This window comes from Glycine max, chromosome 8 (genome assembly GCF_000004515.6).
Source record: "Glycine max cultivar Williams 82 chromosome 8, Glycine_max_v4.0, whole genome shotgun sequence".
In the NCBI taxonomy this organism is placed as follows: domain Eukaryota; kingdom Viridiplantae; phylum Streptophyta; class Magnoliopsida; order Fabales; family Fabaceae; genus Glycine; species Glycine max.
Window position 1 is genome coordinate 17,188,994 of NC_038244.2, and position 16,713 is coordinate 17,205,706.

Consider the following 16,713-nt stretch of genomic DNA (forward strand, 5'->3'; position numbering starts at 1 on the left):
CGTTGAATGTTATTTCCTAATGGAAGTGGGCTGTTTAACTTTAATTTCAGATTCAGCCATTTTAAATTGGCTATTGCTACTTCCAATTATAAAATTTTCTCGTAGTTCACTATCATTGTCCGTTTTTTCTTCCTCATCAATATCGTTATACCTATAGTTTTTAGCAATGAATCCAATGATATATCCTCTTACAAATTCTCGTATTTTATAAATCTTCCTACAGAAAATATTTAATGAAAAAAGTGAATATATATAATTCTTGAAAATATAAAACATACTAGTATTCAATATTTTTTATTATACAAAGAAAATAAGGGGGTTAGTAGGAGGCTGGTTGGTGGAGGATTTGGTATTTATTATGATGCGAACAGAAACTAGACCGCAAAAGGTGTAGTAATGACAGGATAGGCTTATTTTGGCAAAATTTAAATAGTACCAATCAAATCCTTTGGCCACAATCAACTAACCATAATTTTGGTGTTTTTTGTTTTAGGAATGCTAGTTCTCTCTAACATCCTGGATTTTTTTTTTAATGATTGGTTATAATTTATTGGAAAAACTAATCTTAGAGGAAGTTTTTGAAACTGTCTTTAGTCGTTAGCATTTTTTTTGAACCATGATCCTATATTTTTGTGGTTGGGACTTAAAATTAAGAATTTCATTTCTCACACATTGATGATGTTAAGGCAGTGCCTTTTCTTTTCTTTTTTTTTTTTTTTCATCTTTCCTGGTTTTGAGGTACATTTTAATTAAATTGGATCAAAATCAGTCTGAATTTGGGGCAGGCCCATCATGCCAATATTTCAGGACCGGAAATTCTTCATGGCCAGATCGGGCTACGAATAAAAAAGAACTGAGACATTAAGATACTCACATTATAGTTCTTTCCTGTTCTGGAACACTCTTGTGAAATCATGTAATGTCTGAGAAGGAACAAGAACTCTCCATTCATCTCACTTTTCTCAAATTATTATTACATGTGCATCCATTTTGTGACGTGTCCTTAACATCCTAGAATCTCTAGGACACTTCTCCAAGCATCCAAAGCCAAATAAATAACCAACACCAATTACCCCATGTTATATATATATTTAAGTTGTCTTCAGTTCCTTTCAACCATCAGCAAAAACAAACAGACAAACTAAGGGAAACCATCAATAGTTCAACATCAAGCTCATCCATCATATGGCTTTGGCACGTTTGGCTTTGAAAAACTTGCAACAAAGGGTGTGTGCTTCCTCTTTCTTGAGTGGCAATGTTCACAAGCAGAGGTGGAACAATGAGTTGCTGAGAAGGTTTGGTACTGCAGCTGGGGACAAGGGAAAATCTGAAGGCACTGAAGTTGCTGTCACTGAAGGGAAAAAGTCTAATAGGATGTTCCCAAGGAGGAGGGGCAGAAGATGGGCTTGGAGAAATGAGGATCATGATGACTTCCCTCCTGCTCTTTATGGTACTCTCTCCCTCTATTTTTACCATGCTTTGTTATCCCACTACCTTTACTCATAGCTAGTGATTTAAAATGAGGTTTAGCTTCATTTGCAAAACCAAAGGGAATCAATTTCATAACATTGAAAAACCCAATACTAATCAGTTTGGAAGTAGTACACTTTTTTAGTACTGATAAAAACATTGATCAAATTCAAGAAACATTTATTTGTTAATGTTTTTCATTTGGTGCAAGTCTGAGAGACTAATCTTCAAAATTCAAATCTTTTAAGAACAAATAATACACGCATTAAAAAGTGTAAATATTGCCTTCTTATCCCAAATTGTCACGAACATAAAATTTGTTTAACTTTTATAATAATTATTTTAAAAATTATACTGGATTTACAAGTCACATCATCTTACTATACATTACAGTATTACAGTTTCTAATTGCACACTATTTACTCAAAAACACTTATATTTTAACAATGTAAAAAGTATACAGTATTTACTAAAAAAACTTGTATGTCAGCAATGCATGCCAATTAATTTCATTTTAAAAAATTGATAACTTACTGAATTTAGATATTTGGATTTGAATCTAAGTTTTAAAAAAATTACATTCAAAGATAAGAAGTGGTGAATTGATCATAAAATGGTAGTGATTGTCCAAGTTGTAAATTTTTTGTCATGAAGAGGGAATGATGTGCTTGTTTTGTGTAAGTTGTTAGAGTTGTTTCCTTCAATCAGTACTTGTGAAAGAGAAGCTTACATTGTTGTGTTTGTTTGTTAGAGTTGTTTCCTTCAGGGCTTGGGAGTGCACTGATGCAGGCAAGTAATAACATCAACAGGCTGTTTGAGAACATGAATCTGACACCTTGGTCTCTGACTAGTGGGCGTGTGAAAGAGAAGGATGACCATTACAAACTACGGTACGAGATGCCGGGGATCGCCAAAGAGGACGTGAAGATCACCATTGATGATGATGGGGTGTTGACAATAAAGGGAGAGCACAAGGAAGAGAAAGATGATGATGAGCAATATTGGTCATCAAGTAGCTATGGATACTATAACACAAGCCTGATTTTGCCTGATGATGCTAAAGCTGATGACATTAAGGCAGAGTTGAAGGATGGTGTCCTAACTCTAATCATTCCTAAGACTCAGAACCCCCAAAAGGATGTGAAACAAGTCACAATAGAATGATGTTGGAGATTTTTTTTATTTATTTATAGGACTATGGTGAGGCTATGAACTTTGTGACTCTTGTTGTGTGTGGTTTTTGGACATAATGTAAGAAAACAAATAAATAAAACTTCAGACCTGTTCTGTGAAAATTTTCAGTTGAATAATTCCAATATCTTATCTTTTTTTCTGTTCATGATTTGATGAATATATGTGTTTCTGATTTGATAAATACACAGTGATAAAATTTTCTCCTCAAATTCGTAGGGATCACCTTGTAAGGTTGGCCTAATACAAGCTTTTCCTGCTTAAGATGGGCTCTTGCCAATGGGACTAAAGCCCAGTAGACTTCGTTTTGAAGTGCCTTTAAGAGCAGACTTGGGCTTGGACTGATAAAGAAAGTTGTGCCATTTTCACAAGTACGTTTGTACTCGTTACATAAAACAATTTTTAATGTTTTATAGTCCATTTTTAAATAGTGTCTTTTTTTCTAGTAGAAATCGATGACAAAATTGAAATAACTTTCTGTTCAATCAATTAAACTATTAATTAATGTTTTTTACTGTTATTAAATAGTGTTTAATGTCACATATAAGTATATAACTGATATAGTGTAAAAATAAAACAAAAAAGTACAAGAGAATGTTTCAGAATTAAAAAAAGTATTTTTTTTTATAAAGATTATAACATGAGTACTGTGACATTTTTTTTTTGACGGGATACCCCGATGATAAAGCCCCCAATTGATGTAAGCTACAAATGAAAATATATTATATTTATTTTGATAATTTTAATTAAAAAAATGTTATATGGATACCTAATAGTATAATACTACAAGATTGTTAACATTTTAACCATGTGAGCATTTTTTCAGTAAAAAAAGAAAAATGTGAATTTTTTTTACACTTTTAAATTTTATATGAATGGAAGAATAGATTTGAAAAGCTTTTATTCGAATTTTATTTATTGTTAACATATTTTTTCAATTAGTATGAATCAATTTTTTTTCTTATATTTCAATTTTGAAGGAGTATTTTTCTTTTCTATAATTTTCTATTCAATCGAACTTGAAAAAGAAAAAAAAATATCCTTTTCTTCTTCCAAACAATAAAAAAATCATTTTTACTTTCTATTTCATTTCTTCTCTCACTTTTTTATTTCTTAAACCAAGCATATCATATGTGTTAAATGACATTTACTTTTTCGAATGTTTTTTACCCGGGGCCACATGATTTATTTTTTACGGTCCAAGTACATGAATGTTCAAACTTCCTTTTCATCTACTAAAAGTAAAAAATCTCCTTTTCACAAACTTTCTGAAGAATGGACCCGCCAAGTTAGAGCACAGCCTCGAAATCCGGAATATGTTCAATTGGGGCCAGTGGCCCACTTTCTCCAACGTCTAGGTCGCGACCATAAAGGAAAATGTAGCAAGGCCCTTATTAGTGTCCAAGGAGGGTAAAATAATGCCTACAAGAACAAAGATGAATAGTAAAAGAAACAAATGTCATAAAAATGAAAATTAAAAAAAAGGGAATATGTGAATAAAATTAAATAAAATACTAATATTACAGTAAAATATATATTTACGAATGTAATTTAATTGATTAAGTAAAATATGAATTATTATAAATACCTTTATAAATATTAAGTGAGTCTTCAAACATGTGAAGAGTATGATGAATGTTGGAAATTTAACTCATTTAAATTTCCTATGCCAAAAAACAGTTGTTCCTCCACCCCAAAAAAAATTCACACTTATGCTATGAAAAAGGTAGCTAGAATACTATATTATTAGGTGAAGTGGTGTAGAATGAAAAGACTGGACAATGAAAAGAGGAGGAGAAAGAGGAAGTGAGATAGATGTGTACGGTGATGCAATGACGTGATTATGTTGATCTGAACAGTTACGTGCAGCCCTGCAGGTGCAAGCATGAGAGACCAACTGTTTATGACTCTTCCTCTTTATCCGTACACCATCAGCTTTGTGGGGCCCAAAACAACACCAACCCTTCATCCCATCAGAACCCATAGTAGTCTTCACTCCTGGCCGTTGGATTCCCCCAACGCCTTGTGATTCGTGACCTTGTGGCTCTGTACTTGCTCCTGCTCCCATCTCTTGGGAGATTGTGCATCGCTCTCCTCATAATGCTGTGAATAAAAGTCTTCTAATTGTACACATTAAAAATAACTTTACCATTATTGTAAATTATAATAGTACATCGTGAATTAAACTTTACTTTAATTTGAAAATAGTTATAGTATTTTGCTCACATTTTAAAGACTTTTTTTAGTCTTATTCTATTCTAGGGACAGTATTTTATTGGTTGAGATGTTGTGGCATGAAATCCGATAAATCCAAACACCCACTTACAATTACATATATTGGACATCATAATTTGTTTGCATTTTTCTGTACCAACAACGAGTTGGTATATCACTATACTGGTTAAAAATCAGGTAAAAGTGTAATTAAAACAATTTAAGTGAGATCATCAGCTACATGGAGTCATGATTCAAATAATTCGTGAGCTAGCTGTTGCTTAAACCGCCCTAGTTGTCTACTACCAACTCTAGGTGCCTACAAAAAAAAAAAACTACCAACTCTAGGTGTGTCAGAAGTAAAAGAAAAGGCAAAATTTTCTTCTGGGGCCTGAATTTATTTGGAATATTTACTAATGCCGAATGTAAAATAAACAATAATTAAGATATTATTAACGTATCATTTATTATTAAGTCACGACTTATCTTTACTTTTGAAAATTAATTTCACTTATCAACTAAAATAGTACAAACATAAGTATCAAATAATAAAGTGTTATAAAATGTGTCAGTGAGTACTTGGCAGAGTCAACAGTATACACAAGTCAATATACAAATAACTAAATTCGTTTACGAATGTGTCTTGGAAGGAAAAAAACAACGCTGCCTTCACCATTACCATGCATCACTATTCTGCAATAGTCTAAACCAGTTTCTTTCTTCGGGAAAGGGAGGTTGCTGTTCTCAAAAGTTGTTGAGTTTTCGTTGGTTTGTTCAAGACACTGAAAAGGTTACTTCATCAGCAAAGTGTGGGGTAAAAACTGAATATGGATACTAACCCTATCCCATATTAAGCGAACTCTAAGCCTGCAAAGCTTACATGTCAGCCGCAACAGTAGATCTTAACACCCTGTCAGATCTAGAAGGAAATCGTATTTTGAGTCGAGTTAATTGGTATCATATATATTTCTTTTTAATTATAGTTAATTAAGCATATGATTTACACAAGTTACTACATTAAGGTGACAAAAAGATTCTGTCATACCATGTCATATGTCATTTTTTTTATGTTCAATGATAATATTAAGGATTGACCTTAAATTCTCAAGTATCTATTCCAATTTTTATCACTAGATTGATCCTACTAAGTTATCATTAGGCCATGCACCCAGACCATTAATTAGGAGTGTGTAAAAAACCGATTTGAACTGAATTAGTTTGGAATCGAAGCTACATTAAAACCATTAAATTGTTTTCAAAATAAGTTGAATCTAATTATTTTTTTTAAATCAATTCGGTTACTTTAACTATTTTCTTTTAAATCAAATTTTTTATTAAAAAATAGTTTAAAAATCAACTTGGTTCCTAAATTAATCCAAAACGGTTTAGAACCGGTTCAATTCAACATTGGTTACAACTTGGTTCATAAAAAACAATTCGGTTTCAAATTAGTTCTCTAAAACAAGTTTGTTTAATTCCCCTACCCTAATCGGCTTTTATAATGTAAATTTTTTGTGTAAAATAGATTTATTAAGTTTTTAATAAATACTTAAAAAATCATATCTAGGATAATTCTTAATTCATCAAGCAAATAAAAATCTTTATAGAGCATGAAAATTAAAGTGTATTATTAATATATACTGTGGTGGCATCAATTAATTTGAGGGCAGGTAGGTAAATTGATGGCCAACAGTAGAACCTGTGATCAATCCAAGGGGAGTGGGGGTCATATTCGTTTTAATTTGTTCACCTCATCAGTCAGTCAATATTCACTATGAATCCAAAATCTGTTCCCCAAATTCCCAAAAAGACCGAAGCAACCCACTCCCTCTGTGTGAATTTCATTTTCATTGGTGAACAAGCCATGGAATCAGACCACTGTCTCTCCCATAGGAAACATCCCTCAACTTTGTCCAACACATTTAAATGTCTTCTTTTCCATCACAACAATAATACTATAATTTCACTTTCACTGCTTCTTGGCATGCTAGCCAGCTTCCCCATTCTTTTTTCTTTCTCAACACTTCTTCATTCACTGTGAGTGTGACCAATTGCATCAAATATCCAATATCCAATATCCAATACACGTCAAAGCTCCTTCCTAGATGGCTCCACCTGCTAGATCCTATCCTCTACATGGCCTCAAACTTCCAATCACTGTGCTTTTCATCTTTTTCCTCTCCTTTCTACCTTCCAAATCTGGTAAAAAAGCCTCCACCATCCTTATACCCTATTTAAGTTAATAACTGTTTCAAGCTTCCGTTAAGTTACAATTTACATATTCAAATAGCAAGCTAGGTCTTTCATATATACACGTCACTTTGACATAATATGTGGTTTTTATATTTAAATATTTATCTTTTTTTATTCTTTTTTCTGTGCTTGTCATCTCTTTCTCTTTGGTCTAGCTACCATTCTTAATAGTTAACCCTCTTGTGTGTATAGGGTACCCTTTTAAGTTTTTAATGAACCGTACGTACTTTTTCTTTTGGTTGCGTTGTGTAGGTGGATCAGTGATGGTGGAGAGCACAAGGGAGGGTTTAGAGGAAAGTAAAATGGTGATAGGGTCAAAGCCACCTGCTTGTGTTAACAAGTGCAAGAGTTGTAGGCCATGCATGGCTACTCTGGTCGTTCCAAATCACCAAAAGAGGAAGAAGGGTTTCAAAGTGTCGTCTCGTGGGGACGATGACACCTATTACCTTCTTTCATGGAAATGCAAATGTGGTAATAAGCTGTTTCAACCATGATTCATTCATCAACTACTATCAATTACACTGCTTAGTTACCATTAATTTCTGTATATGTATAAAAAAAGAAGAGGCAGAGAACCCAACTTCTGTTGGAGCCTCCGTTTGGGTATTTGTCATTTAGATGTTAAAAATTAGTGAACTTGTTTTCATCTGTATCCAATTATTATATAGTATTAATTATGAGTATTGGGACTTCTATAGTTCTATGTTTCAAAGACTTTTATTTAATTTAATGCTTAAATTTAACATTTTTCATTATATGAACGAAAATGAGTCGTAATCTCTGCTTATAAAATCAATTTGTTTAATGTCACTCTTGCATAGGAGTATGGCATTAATTATAATGGTAAATTAAAGAGTAGTTAATTGGTTATTGTAGTCATACCTTGAATAACACGAAAGGAGTTTATTAGCTTGTCTGTCTTATTTCTAATTACAAATTACAAAGTACAAGCACACAGGAACACGGTTGAGCGCATGAAAAGAATACAAACTGGGAGAAGGTCAAATCTGTTGTCCACACAGACCACAATGCATGTGTAGTGTGTACATAATACAAGTACAGTGAACGAGTGGGGGCCGGATTTCATAGAAAACACGTCAAATGAATGTTCTGCAATAGAGATTTAATTTTATTGCACATAAACAATTTTCTTTTTTATAACTTTCCTAATGCCTCTTGTTATGTTAAGAATACATTAAATAAAAATAGTATATACATCTATTCAAATTTTAATTTTTTACTTTATTAAACGAAGAACAATTGAATTTAGAATAAGGCCTGTTAATGTGCAATTTGTTTTATTATAGTCCCATTCCAAGCTTTTCCATATGATATGTATAGTAGTAGATTTCTAGCGTTGTAGCAACAATGTCCACGATGGTTGATAGATGGTGGTTGAAAAAATCCAGCATAATTTATATGGGTGATTTTTAAGTTTTGAAATTTAGTCCTATGATTTCTAACTATGAAAACACATTTTTTAGCAAAAGAAAAGTTTTGTAATCAAGATATTTTTTTATGATCAAATTAATCTTATAATTAAGTACAATAATGGAATAATGGATAAGATTTGGATATGATCCTGTAGTATCCGTCTCACAAAGCATAACAACTTTAATCTCTTTTATCGTATATGCACTCACTCATTGTCAAAAAAAAAAAATTACAAATAAATATCGATGTCATTCCTAGTTCCAATAAACGATTAATTATCATTTTGGCCTAAGAATACTTATATTAAACATGAGTGGTAGCACATGGAAATTGAAAGTACTTGGTGTCCCGCAAAGGCGAAAACCGATGGCTGATGATGCAGTCGGATTCCCTGATTCGCGCACTGATGACTGAACCATCCTGATCCTGATGATGCAGACCCTGTCCCTGCTCCTAAATAATAAGTACCAGTAGTAGTATGGATCTATTCAGATTAACTTGTTCCAAATTCATCAAATTATTTTTTTTTCCCACAAGTTCAGTGTTAAACTAACAGATTTTTTTTTTTTTATTAAAAAAAGTTTTCTCAATCGGTGAAATGATATCAATAACAGATTAACTTTTGCCCAAATACACTGATGTGTAAACAGTTTTATTCAGCACAGAATAAATCATCACCTCTAGTCAGGAGTAGTAACTTGACACCACCATTGATGTGCCTCATTGAATAGGATTTTAATTCAATGCATTCAACACGGAAAAGGCAAAGGCAAAAATATTTCCCTAGCTACAACAAGACGTCATCTCGAGGCTTCCAACAACTTTGAACAATCAAAATAATTTCAACTTTGAAGTGTGAATCTCGCATGTATGGATGAAATTCAATCATATATCAACGCTTTTTTTAGCCAACATAACATGTGATATTTGATAGAAAACTTTACTCCTTATACACATGGTCAAGAGTTTCATTTTTTATTCTTATATATGAAAAATATTAGTTAGAAGAGCATAAATTTTCAAGTAGATTTTGTTACTTAAAAAAAATACTCATCGGCATTCGATCAGCAGTAGCTTGGATTAAAAGAAGCACAACACCTTTCAACCATGTTGTTACTTAGTAAGAAAACTGTTTTACCCAAAATTCAAAATGAATTATTTTTTGTAAGAGAAAAAGAAAGTTTAAAAGTGAATACATAACAATCACAATGATAATTTTTTAGTTTAATTTCTATGCGCGCACTGTTATTTTAATTTTTTTTGCATTGTCAAGAAAAATCATAGTTAATATAACTTTTAGATTAATTATTATAAAAACCAACAAACATAGTACAATTTATTATTGGATGCAAGTGTAAGTTGTGCAACACCTCCTCAAATGGTCAGTACATGATCTACTTCTCTATCTCTTTTTTGTTCATTTTCAAATTCACATTCTTATTCTTTAACCATTTTCATTTTACACATTTAACTATCTTTGGATAAAACTAACTAAAAATTAATTGAATAAATTTTTCAAATACTATTTTTTTAAAAAAAAACTAACTTATCATATCCTTTCTTACCTAAGTTTGATGGTCAAGAGTCAAGACTACTAGTTAATCAGTTGAGGAGTGTATCAAATTATCAATCCATATAGATGGGACCACCGAAGCCCAGTTGGTCATGTGAATTGAGGCCAATATTTGATCCATTGGGCTGGGAAGTTAGCCCAAGAAGCCACCCTACGAGAAAATACTATATCAACATAATTTATATGCATATCATTCATTTTGGTTAAACTAGAAAATGAAATGCCTGGAAATGGCTCTTGTCTCAGTCACCACCGCAAATTCCTCGAAGCATATTCTCTTACGCACTCTCTCTCGTTCTCACGCTTTCTCCTTCTCTCTCCACCGTCAATTTCAACCACTCTCCTCTTCCTCCGCCGTGCTCCGCCGTCTTCCCCGGTGCCACGCCGCCTCCCCCGGTCCCCCACTCCCACCTTCCGAAAACGATTCCAGCAGGCACCTTAAAGGTTCTTTCATCCTTCGAACTTTTAAATGTTTAATTGCTTAAGTTAGGTTCCTTTCATGTTTTCGCTTAGATTTATTTATTTATTATATATGAAGTGCATACGTGCATTACTGTTGTTCTCTCACGTGAATTCTTTTTTCCTTATGTTTCGTGTTTGAGTAGTTAGTGTAGTAATTGAAGTCTCTTTTGGTTCGAAATGAAAGGGATAAGAATTACTCGTATGAAATTTAAAGAGAAGTTTAGTTTAGGTCCATGAAATAAGTTGAATTTTTGTTTTGATGGAAGATGGATGATTTCAGTCACATGATAATTCTTACAGCTAGGGATACAATACAACTAAACTTAGCTTTTCATGTATTGTTTAAATTTAACACGTTAATTGATCAATCGAACTCTTTCTAGTTGAATAAACAAGCTCAAACTTGAAGTTAGACTGGTTTTTTTAATCGAGTCAAGCTTATGCTCTGTAGGCTTGAAAATAATAGTTTGTAATCACGCTGTTTTTGTGACGATGCTACAACTACTGTGCTTGGTATTTGATGATCAAATTTGTCTTTATGATTGTGTTACTAATGTGTTATCTTGTTATCATCAATTCTAACTAATTCTTCCATTGTTCCTTTAATATAACATTAATGTCTGTCCCGTACTATCTATCTGTAGTTTTGGGGCTTTTAGACCTCTGTTGCACAACAACAACAACAACGCCTTATCCCACTAGGTGGGCTTTTAGACCTCTGTTGCACAAAAAAAAAAAAAAAACTAAACTAGGTAAGATGAAGTCACTCTATGATGCAAAAAATTGTTTGCAATGATCTGTTGTCTTGTGTAGTATTGAATTATGTAAGATATGGTAGTTTTTCAAGGTCCTCTATCAAAGCAACTTTACATTTTTTCAACTATATATATATATTTGTTGTTGTTGATGTAGTCAACTATATTTGTATTGTGTTGAAAGTATCTTCATTCCTCAGCATTTTGTAGTCTAGACTCAGGACACACATTCTATGTGCTTTGTGTCATAAAAGCTTGTTTCAGTAACTATTGCTCATTTACTCAAATGTTATACTTGCCTTAGAGTATTAATTGGTATAATGATGCCATGTTTTTTTTTTATATTAAATTTATCTTATGCTCAATTTCTATCATTTATGTTTTGATTTGGTGTTTATGCTTCTTGAGCAAGGTGCAGCTTTTGGTATTGACAAGACTTTTTTTATTTTATCAGGAGCAGATGTTGCTACATCTTTATCCAAAATTCAAGATAGAATACAGATCTTCTTTGCTGTTCTTTTCTGGATGTCTCTATTCTTTTGGGCTTCCGCCTGGGATGGGAGGAATAGACCAGACAAGGGATCAAGATTTAGAAGATAAAATAGTAAGCATTTAATTTGTATATATCAATATATATAACTTAGGTGGACGACAGAATTATACAGCAACAGAAAAAAAAAATTATGCAACTGTGTCGTTTAAGAGTATATTATTCTCTGTAAAATTTCTGCTTTAGAACATTCCATGTGCTAAGATTACTCCTGTCAGAAGTAGCTTTTGAGTAATCACTCTGTTTCCCTTTTATTCATGCACAAATTCAACCAATCTATCCAATTATAAAAATAAAATTATTAAATTGGTTGAATTATATAACAATTTGTTATTGGATAGATGTGGGTCATTCAACATATTTTTGTAATCCAAGTTCATAAGTTGGGCATAGGTCCTTTAAGAGACAAGTCCTGAACTCTAATGTGTTCAAGTATAAGAATCTGTATAAATATTAAGCTTTATTTTATAAGCAATATATATATATATATATATATATATATATATATATATATATATATATATATATATATATATATATAAATAAATGGATGGGTTGGATATCCATCCATAAATTTTTTTATGCCAACTAGAAAATTGACGATGGGTGAGTAAAATTAAACTTAAAAATTTTATAACGATTTGACATTATTCTGAAAACTTAGATGAACTTGTAGTCAAGTTTTTAATTCAAGTACAATGAGAAGCAGGGTTTTGCAGATTGCTTTTGCAGTTTTGCTTTCAGTTGTGACAAGTAGGAGGGAGGAGAAGTATTTCCTTTCATTGTGAATGATGTCTTTCCGTTCGACCTTCGGGCCTAAACCATGGACATGGTCCATGAAACCCGGAAAAAAATAATTGAATGGCCGTTGAGATATTTTTTTATTTTGACTTGTTTTGCCTGAGCCAGCTGGTATGGTCTGTGGAAAAGGAAGTGCCTTTTCTAGAGTGAACATTATTATTTATGGATTAAACGTCAGTTTTATGTGTTTCAATAAGTTGATATTTTCGCATAGACTAGCTGATGCGTATTGATTACATGGTTTGCAATCTTTCATTTCATGGATTTACTTCTCAGGAGCAATGGACGAATACGACATATTTTGTTGTTTTTCTTTTCTGACCGTAGCAGTAACACCAGACGGAAATGGAGACGAAACAAGTTGTCACCTATAGTGTCAAAGATGAGTCATTACTTGAAAACTTCATCTTCATTTTCGTAAAAAGCCTCGAAATTTTCTTTGTAGTTTTCGTTGTTTGGATTCTTTTGGAGTTGCTTCTCAGAGCTTTAGGAAATGATCTCACAGGTTCACAGCAGATTTCACCCTCGCACTCTGTTTTTTGGTGTTTCTCTACTTACCGATTACCGTAGTAGTTATATCAAAGTTCGCACATTTCTGTTGCAGTATATGCTTCTCATGAATACCTACCTGAAATGTCGATGTTACAACATTTTTTTACGCAAATATAATCAAAATGGGTCTATGTTTTCTTCCGTTTCTTGTCTTGAATATGTTAAGTTGGTGGAAACGAAAAAAAAAAGACTGAATTTATTAAGGTTTTGAAAACTGTACCGATTGCTAAAAGTAATTTAATGACACTAAATTTTGACTCGACAATGATGGTTGTATCGAATATACAAGTAATCAAGTAATAATAACATAAAAGCAAAAGGAACTAGCTTTCACTCCCATATTAAGTAATGCAGTATGATAGTATTAGTAACAAATAAGTATTTTACTAATTATAAGCGAGAATCTCACGTCCCCTGTCCACAAATGGCAACAAAGTATGCCCATGGTACCCAAAAGCAGGTGTTCATAGATGGTTGGTTGCAGTTGGGGAAGGTTAAGGCGAGATGGCGATGCTAAAGTAATTGGTGTCCGTTCAACTTTTGCAACTTAGAGCAAAACAAAAATGGCGACTTGGGTCCCCCCAATTCGTGTCATGCAATCTACAGTCAAAACGTGCCCATACTGCATAGGTTGTAGTCTCCCACTTGCATTTCACTGATTGCTAACCGGGGATTGGTCATCAGATTCCTCTAAGTAATAATGTCCAGCGTTAATTGTTATATAAAGACTTGCTTGTTTCTTGCATTCTATTCCATGTCTCTTCTTGAGAGAGTTCACTTCTCTCACTCTAAAAGTCTAAATCACCTTGTTTTCAACTGTCTCTCTTTCCTTTTCTAGTCGAGTACTTTTCTTTCACTTTTCACTTAGCTGATAGGTTTCAACTTGCACCATCTTTTCATTAGCATTCTGTATCAGTCCTCATCCCACTGTATGCATTGCTAGCTCTCATATTACCCCAACTCCTTGATTTTCTTTTTGTTTGAGTCGTAGAAGATGTTACTTAGAAGCTCCTCGGCACCGATTCTAACTTCATTGTTACACTATTCAAAGGAGTCCTCCTCCGAACCAGAACACATTCTTAACCTTCCTAAAACAGCATCAGCTTTAAGTCTAAGCCAAAACTTGGTGGAGATAGACCTTAAAAAGTCATCAAGTCCCAAGAGAAAAAATCGTGTGCCACTTAGTAGTGTTCCTAAAAATCAACAGAGTAAAAAGATAAAAGAAAGAGATGAAGGGAAAGATCCACAACAAAAAACTTGCATGAAAGCAAAATCTTCAATTCAAGAACTGTTTTCTAGTTTGGATTTAGATAAGGGACTCCTGGATCATGAAGAGCGTGGTTCGGGGAAGAAAGATAGTTGGTTACAGACTTCAGTGATGGGTGGTGGAATGGGGAGTGATGGTGGTTGGATTTGTGGTGGTTGCAATGGAAGTGGAAGAGGCTCAGGTGGTGGACATGGAAAAAGGTGGGGTTTCCATGAAGGAAATGATCATGGTAGAGATAGGACGGAAGCTTATTACCAGAACATGATTGAAGCAAACCCCAGTGATGCACTTTTGCTAGGAAATTATGCAAAGTTTTTGAAAGAGGTAATAATTTGTTCCTTGGTCATGTTTTATTTCTCTAAATATTGTGAAAAGCAGAAAATGATACTCCGCTCAGTCCTTTTTATAAAAAAACAAGTTTTAGTGTATTTTATACTAAAACTTGTTTCTTATAAAAAGAATTTGGAAGTAGTATTAAATTATCTACCCAATTGGTCAGATCATCCACTATTAAAAAATTATCAGGCTGGCTAGAATGTGTACCTTGTTGGTATATAGAAATGCAAGGAAAACTGTATGTTTCATCTATCTATCTATGGTTGTTATTGTATTGTATATGCAAATAGGTTTGTGACGATTATCCTAAATCAAAAGAGTATCTCGAAAGGGCGATTTTGGCTAATCCTGATGATGGTCATATTCTGTCCCTCTATGCGGAGTTAATATGGCAATTAGAGAAGGATGCTAATCGAGCTGAAGGATATTTTGATCAAGCCATTAAAAGTGCCCCATATGATAGGTAAAATATATGATCAACAATTCTACGTTGATTATGGTTTTCATTCTTTCTGTATATTTTTCTAATTGTTTACAGAAATTGAAGCATGTGTTAATCTGTTTTTTTTATTTTTTTTTATAAAAGAGCATGAAGTTGGTCCCCCTTTCATGTGTTATATTCTTTCTGTTTCTCTAATGCAAAAACATTTTGCCCTCTCTTGTTGAGTTGCTGATAAAACTAATGTATACATTTTAATTTTTGGTAGCTATGTCCTAGCTTCATATGCTAATTTCCTTTGGGATGCCGAAGAAGACGAGGAAGATAAAGACTGTAAAAATAAATCGAATCACAGCCATACATATCCAACTGATCTCTTTCATGGAGCTAACCATCACATTCATTTAACTGCAGCCATAGAAACCTCACCACTGTTTCTTAAGTGAAGGTGTGTGACTTGTATGACAAATGTAAGTAAATAATAGTCTTTTGTCAGCTATTGTGAATAGCAGCTTGGATCATACTAAGAGAAAGCATCTTTAATTTGGTGCCTCTTGTGCTGGTAAAAAGGCTTCCACCATTGTATCTTTTAAGAATAATGTTAGTTTTGTATGCAGAGACTAAGGAGTAAAGAGCAACACTGTATTATATACCTTTAATATAGTATTATTCTACTCTTAATTTAATTGCTTTAAGCAGTAAAATTTATATCCTCAAAGGCTGATTCAAATAACTAAAGTGGTGGTTCAACATATATTTTATAAGTGAGTACAACTTTTGCTACCATATATGGTTTTCATTTGTTCATTCTTTCAACTTTCAGACATGCAGATATTCCAATATTTTTTTTTTTAAGCCAAAAAAGGCTAAGCTAAGGTTCAACGACTGTGATCATCACAACGAGATTGTCACCACCGCAGCCAAAGAGCCAAAAAAGCAAAGCCAGAATATATAGATAATGAAAAAGACAAACAAAATAACAAGAGAGGACAAAACCGAACTCATAGCAAGGGAAAAACAAAACTCGACCTAAACATGTAATTAACATGGGAGACCTTGTCTATCATTTACAAAAAATCTAGTAATAATGGTAGGTACAAAATCACACCAGTAAGAAAAAACTATAGTCGACCCGTGAGACATTGCAATATTAAAATTACTGTACAATTAAAATACAAAATCATCCTTTAAAGCAGTTTCTTAAATCTTTTAACACAAAAAGAAATGGGAAGGAAAGAGACTAGAGCATCTGCATGGAGCCATAGACAACAACAACATTCGTAGTTACATATATTCCAACAGATGATAGTGAATTACATAAACCTATGGCTCCAAATGTACTAGGGCCTTGAAAGGTGAAACATGTGGCTCTTTTGTCAGCTTGTATGTAATGGTTTCTTGTCTTTTTCACTTGTC

The 16,713-nt window shown here is 33.0% G+C and overlaps 3 protein-coding genes across 5 annotated transcripts; all 3 read left to right on the plus strand.

Moving 5' to 3' along the window:
• Positions 1–1,085: 1,085 nt before the first annotated feature.
• LOC100787482 (26.5 kDa heat shock protein, mitochondrial) lies at positions 1,086–2,778 on the plus strand. Its single transcript, NM_001317447.2, has 2 exons — positions 1,086–1,450; positions 2,222–2,778. Exons 1-2 carry the CDS (start codon positions 1,186–1,188, stop codon positions 2,632–2,634), a joined length of 678 nt encoding a protein of 225 aa, NP_001304376.2. The 5' UTR covers positions 1,086–1,185; the 3' UTR covers positions 2,635–2,778.
• A 3,927-nt stretch (positions 2,779–6,705) lies between these two features.
• On the plus strand, positions 6,706–7,831 carry LOC102659819 (EPIDERMAL PATTERNING FACTOR-like protein 8). The gene is made up of 2 exons (XM_006585566.4): positions 6,706–7,077; positions 7,381–7,831. The coding sequence occupies exons 1-2, from the start codon at positions 6,981–6,983 to the stop codon at positions 7,620–7,622; spliced, it is 339 nt and encodes a 112-aa protein (XP_006585629.1). The 5' UTR covers positions 6,706–6,980; the 3' UTR covers positions 7,623–7,831.
• Positions 7,832–10,331: 2,500 nt separating this feature from the next.
• On the plus strand, positions 10,332–15,978 carry LOC100788011 (uncharacterized). Of its 3 annotated transcripts, XM_006585565.3 has the most exons (6): positions 10,332–10,579; positions 11,242–11,349; positions 11,807–11,956; positions 12,980–14,846; positions 15,149–15,321; positions 15,566–15,978. In XM_006585565.3, the coding sequence occupies exons 4-6, from the start codon at positions 14,250–14,252 to the stop codon at positions 15,741–15,743; spliced, it is 948 nt and encodes a 315-aa protein (XP_006585628.2). In that variant the 5' UTR covers positions 10,332–10,579; positions 11,242–11,349; positions 11,807–11,956; positions 12,980–14,249; the 3' UTR covers positions 15,744–15,978. The 3 variants fall into 3 exon arrangements, with proteins under 3 accessions (XP_006585628.2, XP_003531714.1, XP_040874249.1); XM_003531666.4 differs by lacking the exon at positions 11,242–11,349; XM_041018315.1 differs by lacking the exon at positions 11,242–11,349 and having other exon boundaries at positions 10,338–10,579; positions 12,612–14,846.
• Positions 15,979–16,713: the final 735 nt, after the last annotated feature.